General features: G+C 40.5%; 1 protein-coding gene across 6 annotated transcripts in view; it reads right to left on the bottom strand.

The window, feature by feature from the left end:
* UBAC2 (UBA domain containing 2) overlaps positions 1 to 16233 on the bottom strand; it is a 196510-nt gene that overhangs the window by 48236 nt on the left and 132041 nt on the right. For all 6 annotated transcript variants that reach the window (XM_040425274.1, XM_040425273.1, XM_040425272.1 and 3 more), the window contains exon 8: positions 5927 to 6172. In XM_040425274.1, coding sequence (XP_040281208.1) covers positions 5927 to 6172 — 246 coding nt within the window. The remainder of the gene's footprint in view (positions 1 to 5926; positions 6173 to 16233) is intronic.

The following is a 16233-nucleotide window of genomic DNA, read 5'->3' on the forward strand; positions in this document are numbered from 1 at the left end:
CATGTGGGGTGTTTCTGTAAACCGCAGAATCTGGGTAATAAATATTGAGTTTTGTTTGGCTGTTAACTATCGATGTGTTAAAGAAAAAAATTGATTAAAATGGAAAATCTGCCAAAAAAGTGAAATTTAAAAATTTGATCTCCATTTTCCTTTAATTCTTGTGGAACGCCTAAAGGGTTAACAAAGTTTGTAAAATCGGTTTTGAATACCTTGAGGGGTGTAGTTTCTACAATGGGGTCATTTATGGGGGTATCCACTATGTAGGCCCCACAAAGTGACTTCAGACCTGAACTGGTCCTTATAAAGTGGGTTTTGGCAATTTTCTTATAAATTTGAAGAATTGCTTCTAAACTTCTAAGCCTTCTAACGTCCTAAAAAAATAAAATGACATTTCCAAAATGATGCCAACATAAAGTAGACATATGGGAAATGTTAAATAATAAATATTTTATGAGGTATCACTTTCTGTTTTAAAAGCAGAGAAATTGAAATTTAGAAAATTGCGAATTTTTCAAATATTTGGGTAAATTTGGGATTTTTTCAGAAATAAAGGTGAAATATTTTGACTCAAATTTATGACTATCATGAAGTACAATGTGTCACGAGAAAACAATCTCTGAATGGCTTGGATAAATAAAGGCGTTCCAAAGTTATTACCACATAAAGTGAGATATGTCAGTTTTGCAAAATTTGGCCTGGTCAGGAAGGGGGCAAATGGCCCGGATGGCAAGTGGTTAAGGTGAGTTAAATTATTTTTTATTTTTTTGTAACCCCTCCAGCCCTATTGTACTATGCATTCTGTATTAGGAATGCTATTATTTTCCCTTATAACCATGTTATAAGAGAAAATAATACAATCTACAGAACACCTAACCCAAACCTGAACTTCTATGAAGAAGTTCGGGTTTGGGTACCAAACATGCCGATTTTTCTCACGCACGTGTAAAACGCATTACAATGTTTTGCACTCACGCGGAAAAATCGCACATTTTCCTGCAACGCACCCGCATCTTATCCGGGCAAAAAACATGACGCCCGTGTGAAAGAGGCCTTAGGGTTCTGGTACAAGTAATAGTAATGTGGCCAAGAACCAACTGTTTTACCACCAGAGACAGCAGTCTTGCAATGTGCGCCTGTGTATGTTGTGAAGCATTGAACCGATGTGCTTCACCTAGTCATGCCATACGGGCAAACCAGCATCACAAAACTGGGGTAAAACTAAACATGGTTGTTGGCACTCAAAAAAGTGGACAACAAACTTCACTTATAAACCGAATAAGGCTCCTGCACATGACCGTGTCTGTATTTCAGTCCACAAACCATGTATCCGCAAAATATGGATACCTCCTATGTGCACGCCACATTTTTCTCACTCTCTTCAATAGAAATGACTATTTTTGTTCCCAGTATGGACCAAACCAGTCCATGTTCTGCTATGTGCGGAACGGCCACACAAATCCGTTAAAAATACAGATGTGTGCATGGTCCCATACAAACGAATGTATCAGTCTGCTAAAAAATGTCAATAGCAGACAGATGAAAAATATGGTTGCGTGCATGAGGCCTTATGTAAAACTGTTACTTTCACACTAGCGTTAATATTTTCCAGTATTGAGATCCGTCACAGGGTCTCAATACCGGAAAAAAACGCTTCAGTTTTGTCCCCATTCATTGTCAATGGGGACAAAACGTAACAGAACAAAATGCTCCAAAAAGCATTCTATTCCGTTTGGTTGCGTTCTCATACCGGAGAGCAAACCGCAGCACTGCACTTTGCTTTCCATCATGGGAGGTGGACACCATATAAAACGGATCCGTCCCCCATTGACTTTCAATGGATTTCATGACGGATCAGTCTTGGCAATGTTAAAGATAATACAACCGGATCCATTCATAACGGATGCAGATGGTTGTATTATCAGTAATAGAAGCGTTTTTTCTGAACCTGCTGGATCCAGTAAAAACGCTAGTGTGAAAGTAGCCTTAGCTACCTCTGACGTGACAACCTTTTACTACACTTTAGGAGAGAACTGGTACAGAGAGACAGAAGGTATAAACTCACTGTAACCTCACTATATGCATTTATTCCTGGCCCTTGTAATATATTAACAAGAGCACAGTAACAAAAATTACCATGATGGTGGTTTTGCCTTGGTATCAGTTGAGAGGACAAAATCAGAATTTGGTTGGGCGTTTAGAAAACGTAGAAAATGATGTTTGTGGTTTTATTAGAGCGGAGGAAGTACTAGACTGTTTCCTGCTAAATCACATTATCATCTGTCCATGTAGTAACAGAACTAAGTGCAGCGACAGCTCAAACCACCTGCTTCTATATGCAAACGACTCTCATTAGCCACTGATTAAGATCCTAACATCTTTCCAGGCAGAGTCTGATAATGTGTGCCTGTATGTTACATAGTTACATAGTTAATGCGGTTGAAATAAGACATGTCCATCAAGTTCAACCAAGGGATAGGTGGGGATGCGAATCCCAGAATAGAGTGAGACCCAGATTTCTAGACATTTTCATAAGCATTAATGTCATTTACTTTTAGGAATTCATCGAAACCCTTTTTATCGAAACCCATCGAAACCCACTGTCCCTGCTGTGACCACGTCCTTCCACAGATTCACAGTTCTTACAGTAAAGAAGCTTTGACGCTTCTGGAGACTGAACTTTTTCTTGTCCAGTCGGAGACAGCGCCCCCTTGTCTTTTGAGGGCATTTTACATGGAACAGTTTTTCACTGTATTTTTTGTATGGTCCATTTATATATTTATATAGGTTAATCATGTCCCCCCTTAGACGTCTCTTCTGAAGACTAAATAAACACAATTCTTTTAATCTTTCTTCATAACTAAGACCCTCCATGCCCCTTATCATTTTAGGCTACTTTCACACTCGCGTTTGGTGCGGCTCCGTCATGGATCTGCACAGACGGATCCGTTCAGATAGTACAACCGGCTGCATCCATTCAGAGCGGATCCGTTTGTATTATCTGTAAGATAGCCAAGACGGATCCGTCCTGAATACCATTGAAAGTCAATGGAGGACGGATCAGTTTTCTAATGTGCCAGATTGTGTCAGTGAAAATGGATCCGTCCCCATTGACTTACATTGTGTGCCAGGACGGATCAGTTTGGCTCAGTGGCAAGCAGCGTTCTGGTGTCCGTCTCCAAAGCGGAATGGAGACTGAAGTGATGCAAACTGATGAATTCGGAGCGGATCCTTTTCCATTCAGAATGCATTAGGATGCAAACTTATCCGTTTTGGACCGCTTGCGAGAGCCCTGAACGGATCTCACAAACGGAAAGCCAAAACGCAAGGGTGAAAATAGACTAAGTCGCTCTCCTCTGTACTTTTTCCAGGTGTAGTTCTTTCTTTCTATGGACTGGTGCCCAGAACTGAACGGCATATTCCAGATGAGGCCGCACCAGCGCTTTGTAAAGTGGTAATATTACATCCCTGCCCCGCGAGTCCTTGCCTCATTTAATGTATGACAATATCCTGGTGGCCTTAGAAGCAGCTGATTGACATTGTGTGCTGTTATTCAATCTATGATCTACAAGGACACCCAAATCCTTCTCTATAAGTGACTCTCCCATTGTTACATCACCTAGGACAGGCATGCTCAACCTACGGCCCTCCAGCTGTTGCAAAACTACAACTCCCATCATTCCCGGACAGCCTACAGCTATCAGCCTACAGAAGGGCATGGTGGGAGTTGTAGTTTTACAACAGCTGGAGGGCCGCAGGTTGAGCATCCCTGCCCTAGGATGTTGGGCTGTTCTGTTGTTCTTTACACTGCCTGAACATCAGGCAGATCATTAGTAATAACGCTCATTAGTGATAATCTGCCAATTACCTGATGAACAAGCAAAACACTTATTCCTCGGTTAATAGGATTGTTCATGCGATTACCTAAATCATCATTTGCTGGAAGCAGATTGTGCTGTCTAAACAGACGCTGCTGCCGGCAAACAATGATTCTGTATGGGGACAAGCGATAGCATTAGTGATCGCTCCTCCCCATACTGTGGTGGAGATCGGTGGATGTAAATGCACCTCTCTCCTTCACAGAGGAGTAGGCAAATGTCAGGAAGAAACGCTTCCTTTCCAACAATCGTCTGCTCAATTGAGCAGTGTAAGGGGACCTTAAAGGGGTTGTCCAGGTTCAGAGCTCAACCCGGCCATAACCCCTTCTTCACCCCTCCAGCCCGTATGAGTTGGGCATCTGAGTATTTCATGCTCCGATGCTCTCCCTTGCCCTTCGCTGCATCTCGCAGGACAAGGCCTTTTTGTTGACATTTTTACACTGCTAGACAGAAGCTTACACAGAGCAGTGTTTCCGGTGATGTCGCTGCCACTAATGGGTGGTCTTTAGCGCTGCATTAGCCTGTTTTACAGGCTAGGGCAGCACTAAAGACCACCCATTAGTGTCAGTGATATCATGGGGAACACTGTTAGACAGAAACCTCCGCCTAGCAGAGCCCGGTACGTCACTGAATTTGCAGAAAAAGCACTTGCCCTGCACTATACAGTGCAGGCCAAGGGACAGCATCGGAGCATGAAATGCTCTGATGCTCAACTGATACTGGCTGACTGAGTGAAGAAGGGGTTATGTCCTAGTTCAGCTGTGAACCCGGACAACCCCTTTAAATGTGACATGCCATATCTCAACATCCGATGCACAGGCAAGACACAGCTGAAATGCAACCGCAAGCCGTAGGTCCGCAAGGTTAGCACTTCTTTCAGGCAATATGTTTGACCATAGATATATCAATTTTCTATAATAATTAAAACAATTTGAATATTTTAATAGTGCCCAGACACTTGATGGTGGTGTACCACATTGCAAGAACTGTGGCTCTGCAGGTTCTGAAACACATTAATACCGTATGTTTATTTAAAAGCATCAAACACCATAAAATAACAAGTCACGTGGCTAGATATATATGGGTACTGCCAAATTATATTGGGTACTGCTAAATTGTTTGTATCGCCGAAAATATCTCCTTGTGTATTCCCTCTCCTGATAAGCATTACAAATAAAGTACATGGAATGCTTGTCGTAAGGGAGAGAGCAGCATAAGAAAGGACACCCCCCTGAGCTGTGATAGGGAGATGGCTGCATCAGAAATGACACATCCCCTGTGCTGCAGCAGAAAGGACACACCCTATGTTGTGCTGCGTGAAATACTGGTATTTTTAGAAGAAATTAGAGAAATGGATCTCTGGCTTCATGTGAGATACAGGGCTGGTTATAAAGAGATCACGTACAGTACTATAAGTAGGCAGATTTTTTTTGTTGCTTAAATTAATCATGGGATAAACCCTTTAAGAGCTCCTTCACAAACAGTTTTAGTCCTGCTGTTTTGGGGGCAAAAAAAAGCCTCAAAAGCGACAGACTTGATCATTTATTTATTTTTTAGGTGCTTTAAGGGGTTTTTGCTCATATAGTGTTTTTTTAACTTTTTTGTTGTATAGTAATGTATGTGCCCCCTGTAATGTCACTTCCTCTGTAGAGCTTTATAGGAAAAAAGAATTGGTAAAAAAATGTCATGCAAAAACACCATTAAAAAAAGCCAACATACATTGCACATGTGTTTTTTTTTTTCTTTTCTTTTGAAGCTGCAAACAAAAACAATGGAGATCTATGGGAGAAAAAACAACAGGCAGTGAGGGAAAAAAAAACACCAGACCCAGAGCATGCCGCTATTTGAAGAAACACCACTGAGCCAAAAAACACACCTCCAGGGTAAATAAAAGGCCACCATATGCAACATGTGGAGGTGTTTTTTTCCAAAAAGAGAAAACGCCAGCAAAAAAGCACCAAAAGCCACAAAAGCACCAGAAAAAAAAACTGGGTGTGGCACTAGCCCAAGAGTGATTTGTGTAAGAAATCAACTCCTCAGATATACTGTACCTGATCCTGGCGCCTCCTTCCTAGCTGGGAAAGTTGTGACAGCATCATCTGCTGATCTAGCAGCTCTATTCTCTGTTGCCTTTGAATGTCCACTGTTGCACCCATGCCAACATGAGCCTCGCTGGTAGGCTCAACCGATGAGAATATTGGCTCCACAGTCTGGGAAAAGACTTTAGCTACCCAATTCGGAACGCATAGAACTTGTTGAACGTTTAAAACATCCTTGTTGTAGAACAATCCAGAAACCTGCAAAATAAATAAATGGATGTATATTTCTTTATTTTTACATATCTAGAAAAACTTTAAATGCATGTGTGATACAAATACTTCCAACAAAAGCGAATTTGAAATAAATATGCATTTGGGTTTATGTAAATTTTAACATATTCTTAGAAACATGAGCTTCTTATATATCTTATATATATACATATACATATATATATATATACATACATACATACATACATACACACACACACAGTCAAGTCCATAAATATTGGGACATCGACACAATTCTAACATTTTTGGCTCTATACACCACCACAATGGATTTGAAATGAAACGAACAAGATGTGCTTTAACTGCAGACTGTCAGCTTTAATTTGAGGGCATTTACATCCAAATCAGGTGAACGGTGTAGGAATTACAACAGTTTGCATATGTGCCTCCCACTTGTTAAGGAACCAAAAGTAATGGGACAGAATAATAATCATAAATCAAACTTTCACTTCTTAACACTTGGTTGCAAATCCTTTGCAGTCAATTACAGCCTGAAGTCTAGAACGCATAGACATCACCAGATGCTGGGTTTCATCCCTGGTGATGCTCTGCCAGGCCTCTACTGCAACTGTCTTCAGTTCCTGCTTGTTCTTGGGGCATTTTCCCTTCAGTTTTGTCTTCAGCAAGTGAAATGCATGCTCAATCGGATTCAGGTCAGGTGATTGACTTGGCCATTGCATAACATTCCACTTCTTTCCCTTTGGTTGCTTTTGCAGTATGCTTTGGGTCATTGTCCATCTGCACTGTGAAGCGCCGTCCAATGAGTTCTGAAGCATTTAGCTGAATATGAGCAGATAATATTGCCCCAAACACTTCAGAATTCATCCTGCTGATTTTGTCAGCAGTCACATCATCAATAAATACAAGAGAACCAGTTCCATTGGCAGCCATACATGCCCACACCATGACACTACCACCACCATGCTTCACTGATGAGGTTGTATGCTTAGGATCATGAGCAGTTCCTTTTCTTCTCCATACTCTTCTCTTCCCATCACTCTGGTACAAGTTGATCTTGGTCTCATCTGTCCATAGGATGTTGTTCCAGAACTGTGAAGGCTTTTTTAGATGTTGTTTGGCAAACTCTAATCTGGCCTTCCTGTTTTTGAGGCTCACCAATGGTTTACATCTTGTGGTGAACCCTCTGTATTCACTCTGGTAAAGTCTTCTCTTGATTGTTGACTTTGAAACACATACACCTACCTCCTGGAGAGTGTTCTTGATCTGGCCAACTGTTGTAAAGGGTGTTTTCTTCACCAGGGAAAGAATTCTTCGGTCATCCAGCACAGTTGTTTTCCATGGTCTTCCGGGTCTTTTGGTGTTGCTGAGCTCACCGGTGCGTTCCTTCTTTTTAAGAATGTTCCAAACAGTTGTTTTGGCCACACCTAATGTTTTTGCTATCTCTCTGATGGGTTTGTTTTGTTTTTTCAGCCTAAGGATGGCTTGTTTCACTGATAGTGACAGCTCTTTGGATCTCATCTTGAGAGTTGACAGCAACAGATTCCAAATGCAAATAGCTCACTTGAAATGAACTCTGGACCTTTTATCTGCTCATTGGAATTGGGATAATGAGGGAATAACACACACCTGGCCATGGAACAGCTGAGAAGCCAATTACTTTTGGTCCCTTAACAAGTGGGAGGCACATATGCAAACTGTTGTAATTCCTACACTGTTCACCTGATTTGGATGTAAATACCCTCAAATTAAAGCTGACAGTCTGCAGTTAAAGCACATCTTGTTCGTTTCATTTCAAATCCATTGTGGTGGTGTATAGAGCCAAAAATGTTAGAATTGTGTTGATGTCCCACATATAGTGCCTGGAAAATGTATTCATACCCCTTGACATTTTTCATGTTACACCCACAAACTTAAATGTATTTTATTGGGATTTTATGTGATAGACCAACACAAAGTAGCATGTGCGTATGAAGTGAAAAGAAAATGATACGTGGTTTTCAACATTTTTAATAAATACAAATCTGGAAAGTGTGGAATGCATTTGTATTCAGCCTCCCTGAGTCAATACTTTGTAGGACCACCTTTCCCTGCAATTACAGCTGCTGGTCTTTTGGGGTGTCTCTACCAGCTTCCCACATCTATAGTCTGAAATGGTTGCCCATTCTTTGCAAAATAGCTCATGCTGAGTTAGATTGGATGGAAAGCGCCTGGAACAGCAATTTTCAATTCTAATACATTTACACTGCGTGCAGAATTATTAGGCAAATGAGTATTTTGACCACATCAGCCTCTTTATGCATGTTGTCTTACTCCAAGCTGTATAGGCTCGAAAGCCTACTACCAATTAAGCATATTAGATGATGTGCATCTCTGTAATGAGAAGGGGTGTGGTCTAATGACATCAACACCCTATATTAGGTGTGCATAATTATTAGGCAACTTCCTTTCCTTTGGCAAAATGGGTCAAAAGAAGGACTTGACAGGCTCAGAAAAGTCAAAAATAGTGAGATATCTTGCAGAGGGATGAAGCACTCTTAAAATTGCAAAGCTTCTGAAGCGTGATCATCAAACAATCAAGCGTTTCATTCAAAATAATCAACAGGGTCGCAAGAAGCGTGTGGAAAAACCAAGGCGCAAAATAACTGCCCATGAACTGAGAAAAGTCAAGCGTGCAGCTGCCAAGATGCCACTTGCCACCAGTTTGGCCATATTTCAGAGCTGAAACATCACTGGAGTGCCCAAAAGCACAAGGTGTGCAATACTCAGAGACATGGCCAAGGTAAGAAAGGCTGAAAGACGACCACCACTGAACAAGACACACAAGCTGAAACGTCAAGACTGGGCCAAGAAATATCTCAAGACTGATTTTTCTAAGGTTTTATGGACTGATGAAATGAGAGTGAGTCTTGATGGGCCAGATGGATGGGCCCGTGGCTGGATTGGTAAAGGGCAGAGAGCTCCAGTCCGACTCAGATGCCAGCAAGGTGGAGGTGGAGTACTGGTTTGGGCTGGTATCATCAAAGATTAGCTTGTGGGGCCTTTTCGGGTTGAGGATGGAGTCAAGCTCAACTCCCAGTCCTACTGCCAGTTTCTGGAAGACACCTTCTTCAAGCAGTGGTACAGGAAGAAGTCTGCATCCTTCAAGAAAAACATGATTTTCATGCAGGACAATGCTCCATCACACGCGTCCAAGTACTCCACAGCGTGGCTGGCAAGAAAGGGTATAAAAGAAGAAAATCTAATGACATGGCCTCCTTGTTCACCTGATCTGAACCCTATTGAGAACCTGTGGTCCATCATCAAATGTGAGATTTACAACAAGGGAAAACAGTACACCTCTCTGAACAGTGTCTGGGAGGCTGTGGTTGCTGCTGCACGCAATGTTGATGGTGAACAGATCAAAACACTGACAGAATCCATGGATGGCAGGCTTTTGAGTGTCCTTGCAAAGAAAGGTGGCTATATTGGTCACTGATTTGTTTTTGTTTTGTTTTTGAATGTCAGAAATGTATATTTGTGAATGTTGAGATGTTATATTGGTTTCACTGGTAAAAATAAATAATTGAAATGGGTATATATTTGTTTTTTGTTAAGTTGCCTAATAATTATGCACAGTAATAGTCACCTGCACACACAGATATCCCCCTAAAATAGCTAAAACTAAAAACAAACTAAAACCTACTTCCAAAAATATTCAGCTTTCATATTAATGAGTTTTTTGGGTTCATTGAGAACATGGTTGTTGTTCAATAATAAAATTAATCCTCAAAAATACAACTTGCCTAATAATTCTGCACTCCCTGTATATGCTTTGATCTAAACCATTGCATTGTAGCTCTAGCTATATGTTTAGGACATTGTCCTGCTGTAAGGTGAACCTCTGCCCCAGTCTCAAGTCTTTTGCAGCCTCTACCAGGTTTTCCTCCAGGATTGCCCTGTATTTAGCGCCATCCATCTTCCCATCACCAGTTTCCCTGTCTCTGCTGAAAAAAAGCATCCCCACAATATGATGCTGCCACCACGTTTCACAGTGGGAATGGTGTGTTCAGGGTGATGTGCAGTGTTAGTTTTCCAACACACATAGGGAGAGATTTATCAAGCTAGTGTAAAGGAAAACTGGCTTAGTTACCAATAGCAATCAACCAGATACCACCTTTCATTTTCCAAAGGAGCTCTGAAAAATTACAATTAGAACCTGATTGGTTGCTATGGGAAACTAAGCCAGTTTTTCTTTACACCAGTTTTGATAAATCTAACCCATAACATTTTGCATTTAGGCCAAAGAAGCTTTCTTCTTGCCACTCTTCCATAAAGGCCAGATTTGTGGAGTACACGACTAATAGTTGTCCTGTAGACAAATTCTCCCTCCTGAGCTATGGATCTCTGCAGCTCCTCAAGAGTGACCATGGGCCTCTTGGCTGCTTCTGTAATTAGTGCTCTCTTTGCCTGGGCTGTCAGTTTAGGCGGACAGCCATGTCTTGGTAAGTTTGCAGTTCTGGCATACTCCTTTTATTTTTGCATGATGGATTGAACAGTGCTCTGTGAGATGTTCAGAGCGTGGGATGTTTTTTTTATAACTTAAATCTGCTTTACAGTTCTCCACAACTTTATCCCTGACCTGTATGGTGTGGTACTTGGTTTTCTTGATGCGGTTTGATCACTATTGTTCTCTAACAAACTTCTGAGACCTTCACAGAACAGCTGTAGTTATACTGAGAATAAATTACACATAGGTGGACTCTATTAACTAATTAAGTGACTTCAATTGGTCACACTGGATTTTATTTAGGGGTATATGAGTACAGAGGGTTGAATAAAAAAGCAATCCACATTTTCCAGATTATTTATTTAATAAAATATGTTGAATTACATTATACGCTGCTTGTTTCCACAGTTACAACCACCCTGCAATCCATCTGTGGTGGTCGTGCTTGCACACTATGGGAAAAGGTCTTGGCCATTCTGGTGACCAGGCCTGCGGGAGCACACATAGGACAGTGCTTTTTCCTGTTGTGTACAAGCAGGACCTCCGCTGATGGATTATAGGGTGGTCATAACCGTGGAAATAAGTAGTGTATAATGTGATAGAAAAATGAATCCAGCCAGCAAAGGAAGCAATATGGACAATCACATTACATTAGTAAGTGCCTTGCATTAGCTTTCTCTACATGATAAATGCCATTTGCTGAAGTGAGACAACCCCTTTAAGTCTGTGCCCGTAATGTAAAAAAATGTGGAAAAGTTCAAGGGGTATAAATATAAGTATATATATATATATATATATATATATATATATATACACACACACTCTCCACTTTATTCTTCAGTTCCATGATTGTCTCATCGCAGAAGGTTGCATGTCACAACAACCTCACTGACAGTCATTAGATGCAATGCGTCACCATGTGGTGTGTAGTTTCTAAGCAGTGGTTGTCATGTGCTGCCCATGAACTCATAACTCTTGCTGTCATTGCTGAATGTGTTTGAAAGAGCATCTGCAATGTAAATGTCACACAATAGACAATTTCCAATATCGCCAACCATGATTTATATGTAGGTCTACATGTTCGATTTTCAGCAGCATTTCTAATGACTGTGACATGTATCCCTTTTTAACTAAGCAAAACCATATCATAACAGATTTGAATCAATCCAATTGACTTTAATCCCTTCCAACACCAAGTTGTACTTTTATATCTGGAACCAGGCTAAAACCCCAACATATAAGCTGAACATAGCCATAGGCCACCATTCCCCAAAGAGTTTAATTTTGGCTCTGTTGGGGTGGTATGGGACGTCATCCTTTTTTTTTTTTTTTTTAACAGTATAAAAAAAGCTAAGTAAACTGTGCTGGCCAATAAAGTGGGCTATTTAATAACTGCGTACCTTCAGTATTTTTATTTTTTTACGTTATTGCCAGTGGCCGTAATTTTCCACTACATGGCCTAACACTGATTTATCACATAGTTAATGCGGTTGAAAAAAGACAAAAGTCCATCAAGTTCTACCAAGGGATAGGTGGGGACGCGAATCCCAGGAGGAAGTGAGACCCAGATTTCTACACATTTTCATAAGCATTAATGTCATTTACTTTTAGGAATTCATCTAAACCCTTTTTAAAACTGTCCACTGTTCCTGCTGTGATTACGTCCTGAGAAAGTCTATTCCACAGATTCACAGTTCTAACCGTAAAGAATTTTGACGCTTCTGGAGACTGAACTTTTTCTTGTCCAGTCGGAGGCAGTGCCCCCTTGTTTTTTCAGGGCATTTGACATGGAACAGTTTTTCACTGTATTTTTTGTATGGCCTATTTATATACTTGTATAGGTTAATCATGTCCCCCCTTAGACGTCTCTTCTCAAGGCTAAATACATTTAATTATTTTAATCTTTCTTAATAACTAAGACGCTCCATGCCCCTCATCAGTTTAAAGGAAATACTTTTGGGAAATACTCCTGATGTATAGCACAAATGCAATATGAACAAAGAATAACATATTAAATGCTACATTTTGAGTTCCCTTTTATTTTACAAGGGTCCCTCACATCTAGGAAGTCCGACACCTCCTGTGATCACCTGCTATTAACAGGTGAAGATAAATGTGAGTCTTCCTCACAATGAAGAATTATAATGCATGAATGTGTAGAGTATTCCATATCAACCAACATTCTCCACAAGGGCTCTCAACTCTGCTAGAAGGGGTCCTAAAAGAAAAGCCTAATAGGGCATTTGTAAAGAGGTCATCTAAGAAAACATTTTAAATGTATACAAAACTAAAAGTACATAAAGAAAGAGGTAAAAAAAACTACCTTGGAGCTAAGCATAATTTACATATTTTCTGTTACACCCAAGTTTGCTCTGATATAATCTTTAGAGGAGTGTAAAATTCTGCACCTAGTCATGTCCTCACATACAATACAGTACTTTTATATTTCTTAATTTGAGGTTATTGCTATGTAAGAAGAGGAAGAAAAAATTCTAAAGAAAACTCGCCACAGTATTTTCTAATGGCAAAAAAAGATAAAGGTAGTAATGTTGGGCACTTGTCCAGATATAGAGTAGTAAGCAAGGGCTCACACACAATTGCTGCATGGAGCTGCACAGCCTCCGTGCTCTGCTATACAGCTTCAACAGTATGTTAGATGCCACATATACGTGGAAATTTTTCCAGGGGAGATTACTTTCATATTACAGATATACAGTTGCAAGAAAAAGTATGTGAACCCTTTGGAATGATATGGATTTCTGCACAAATTGGTCATAAAATGTGATCTGATCTTCATCTAAGTCACAACAATAGACAATTACAGGAAAGGTAAAGGACGGCTCACCTCTGACTCTATATAGCACGGTGCACCAACCAGATGTCGTACCCTGATCACCAAAGAACAATTGTAAAGTAAAAAGGATGGGCACTCATATATCTGATCCACAGAGTTGGCAAAGCGATAATGATTTATTAATAGTGTATATGCAAAAAAAAATAATAATAGCATACAAGAGAGATGACAGTATACAAATATATACACTTGTCACCATATAGAAGTAATGATATATAACCTAAACAGAGCAATAACCCCAAAATAGGTATTAAAAAAATAAATATACAATAAAATATCAAATATCAGTCCACTGATATAACTGATATGTGGGAAACCGGGAATAAATGGAACAAAACCTGTCCAGGCAGTATATGAATTAGCGGGCTGGTTGTCTTCTATTAGTTAAGACAGTGGCTGATACCGAATGAGTCTCCACAGATACGGTTCAAAATAATAATAAAATTCAAGGTGATAATAAACCAACAGGTGAATATGAATACCAAGTGTTCCATTTATTCCCGGTTTCCCACATATCAGTTATATCAGTGGACTGATATTTGATATTTTATATTTTATTTTTTAATACCTATTTTGGGATTATTGCTCTGTTTAGGTTATATATCATTACTTGTATATGGTGACAAGTGTATATATTTGTATACTGTCATCTCTCTTGTATGCTATTATTATTTTTTTTGCATATACACTATTAATAAATCATTGTCGCTTTGCCAACTCTGTGGATCAGATATATGAGTGCCCATCCATTTTACTTTACAATAGACAATTACAGTCTGCTTAAACTAATAACACACAAATAATTAAATGTTACCATGTTTTTATTGAACACACCATGTAAACATTCACAGTGCAGGTGGAAAAAGTATATGAACCCCTAGACATCTCCAAGAGCTAATTGGAGTGGGGTGTCAGCCAACTGGAGTCCAATCAATGAGATGAGATTGGAGGTGTTGGTTACAGCTGCCCTGCCCTATAAGAAACACACACCAGTTCTGGGTTTGCTTTTCACAAGAAGCATTGCCTGATGTGAATGATGCCTCGCACAAAAGAGCTCTCAGAAGACCTATGATTAAGAATTGTTGACTTGCATAAAGCTGGAAAGGGTTATAAAAGTATCTCCAAAAGCCTTGCTGTTCATCAGTCCACAGTAAGACAAATTGTCTATAAATAGAGAAAGTTCAGCACTGCTGCTACTCTCCCTAGGAGTGGCCATCCTGTAAGGATGACTGCAAGAGCAGAGCGCAGACTGCTCAACGAGGTGAAGAAGAATCCTAGAGTGTCAGCTAAAGACTTACAAAAGTCTCTGGCATATGCTAACATCCCTGTTAGCGAATCTACGATACGTAAAACACTAAACAAGAATGGATTTCATGGGAGGATACCACAGAGGAAGCCACTGCTGTCCAAAAAATACATTGCTGCACGTTTACAGTTTGCACAAGAGCACCTGGATGTTCCACAGCAGTACTGGCAAAATATTCTGTGGACAGATGAAACCAAAGTTGAGTTGTTTGGAAGAAACACACAACACTGTGTGGAGAAAAAGAGGCACAGCACACCAACATCAAAACCTCATCCTAACTATGAAGTATGGTGGTGGGGGCATCATGGTTTGGGGCTGCTTTGCTGCGACAGGGCCTGGACGGATTGCTATAATCGAAGGAAAAATGAATTCCCAAGTTTATCAAGACATTTTGCAGGAGAATTTAAGGCCATCTGTCCACCAGCTGAAGCTCAACAGAAGATGGTTGTTGCAACAGGACAACGACCCAAAGCATAGAAGTAAATCAACAACAGAATGGCTTAAACAGAAGAAAATACGCCTTCTGGAGTGGCCCAGTCCGAGTTCTGACCTCAACCCGATTGAGATCCTGTGACATGACCTCAAGAAAGCGATTCACACCAGACATCCCAAGAATATTGCTGAACTGAAACAGTTCTGTAAAGAGGAATGGTCAAGAATTACTCCTACCGTTGTGCACGTCTGATCTGCAACTACAAGAAACGTTTGGTTGAAGTTATTGCTGCCAAAGGAGGTTCAACCAGTTATTAAATCCAAGGGTTCACATACTTTTTCCACCTGCACTGTGAATGTTTACATGGTGTGTTCAATAAAAACATGGTAACATTTAATTCTTTGTGTGTTATTAGTTTAAGCAGACTCTGATTGTCTATTGTTGTGACTTAGATGAAGATCAGATCACATTTTATGACCAATTTGTGCAGAAATCCATATCATTCCAAAGGGTTCACATACTTTTTCTTGCAACTGTATATGGTATATTGAATCTGATTAGGATGCTCTTTCTTCCCCTGGCCAGCGATATCTCGACCACCAGCATCTTCTGCAGTCTACAGACTGCACGCCTCTGCTGGCCTGTCTTTTAGGGGGTGCATGCACTTGCTCTCGGCCTCTTAAAGAGCCAGCACATCCAAATTCTTCCCTTATGGTTGGCTGTCTGGGTATATGAGGCACCTTCCCTAGTGGGAGGGTGCCTGAGCTTTAGATTACCGAACTTCTGTCTAATAACTGACTCTGCCCTGACCTTGGCCTATTTTTCCTATTGACCCATTGTATCTCGGATTCAACCTCAGCCTGTCTCCTGACTAAAAGTATTGCCTGACCCCTCGGTACTTCGCATCAGTGTCTCTAAACCCCATGAAAAATAAAATTGGCAGAGGGTGGGACCAACACCAGTAGGAGAGGTCAGCAAACCCCTAGGC

Source organism: Bufo bufo, chromosome 3, assembly GCF_905171765.1.
Source record: "Bufo bufo chromosome 3, aBufBuf1.1, whole genome shotgun sequence".
Lineage (NCBI taxonomy): Eukaryota > Metazoa > Chordata > Amphibia > Anura > Bufonidae > Bufo > Bufo bufo.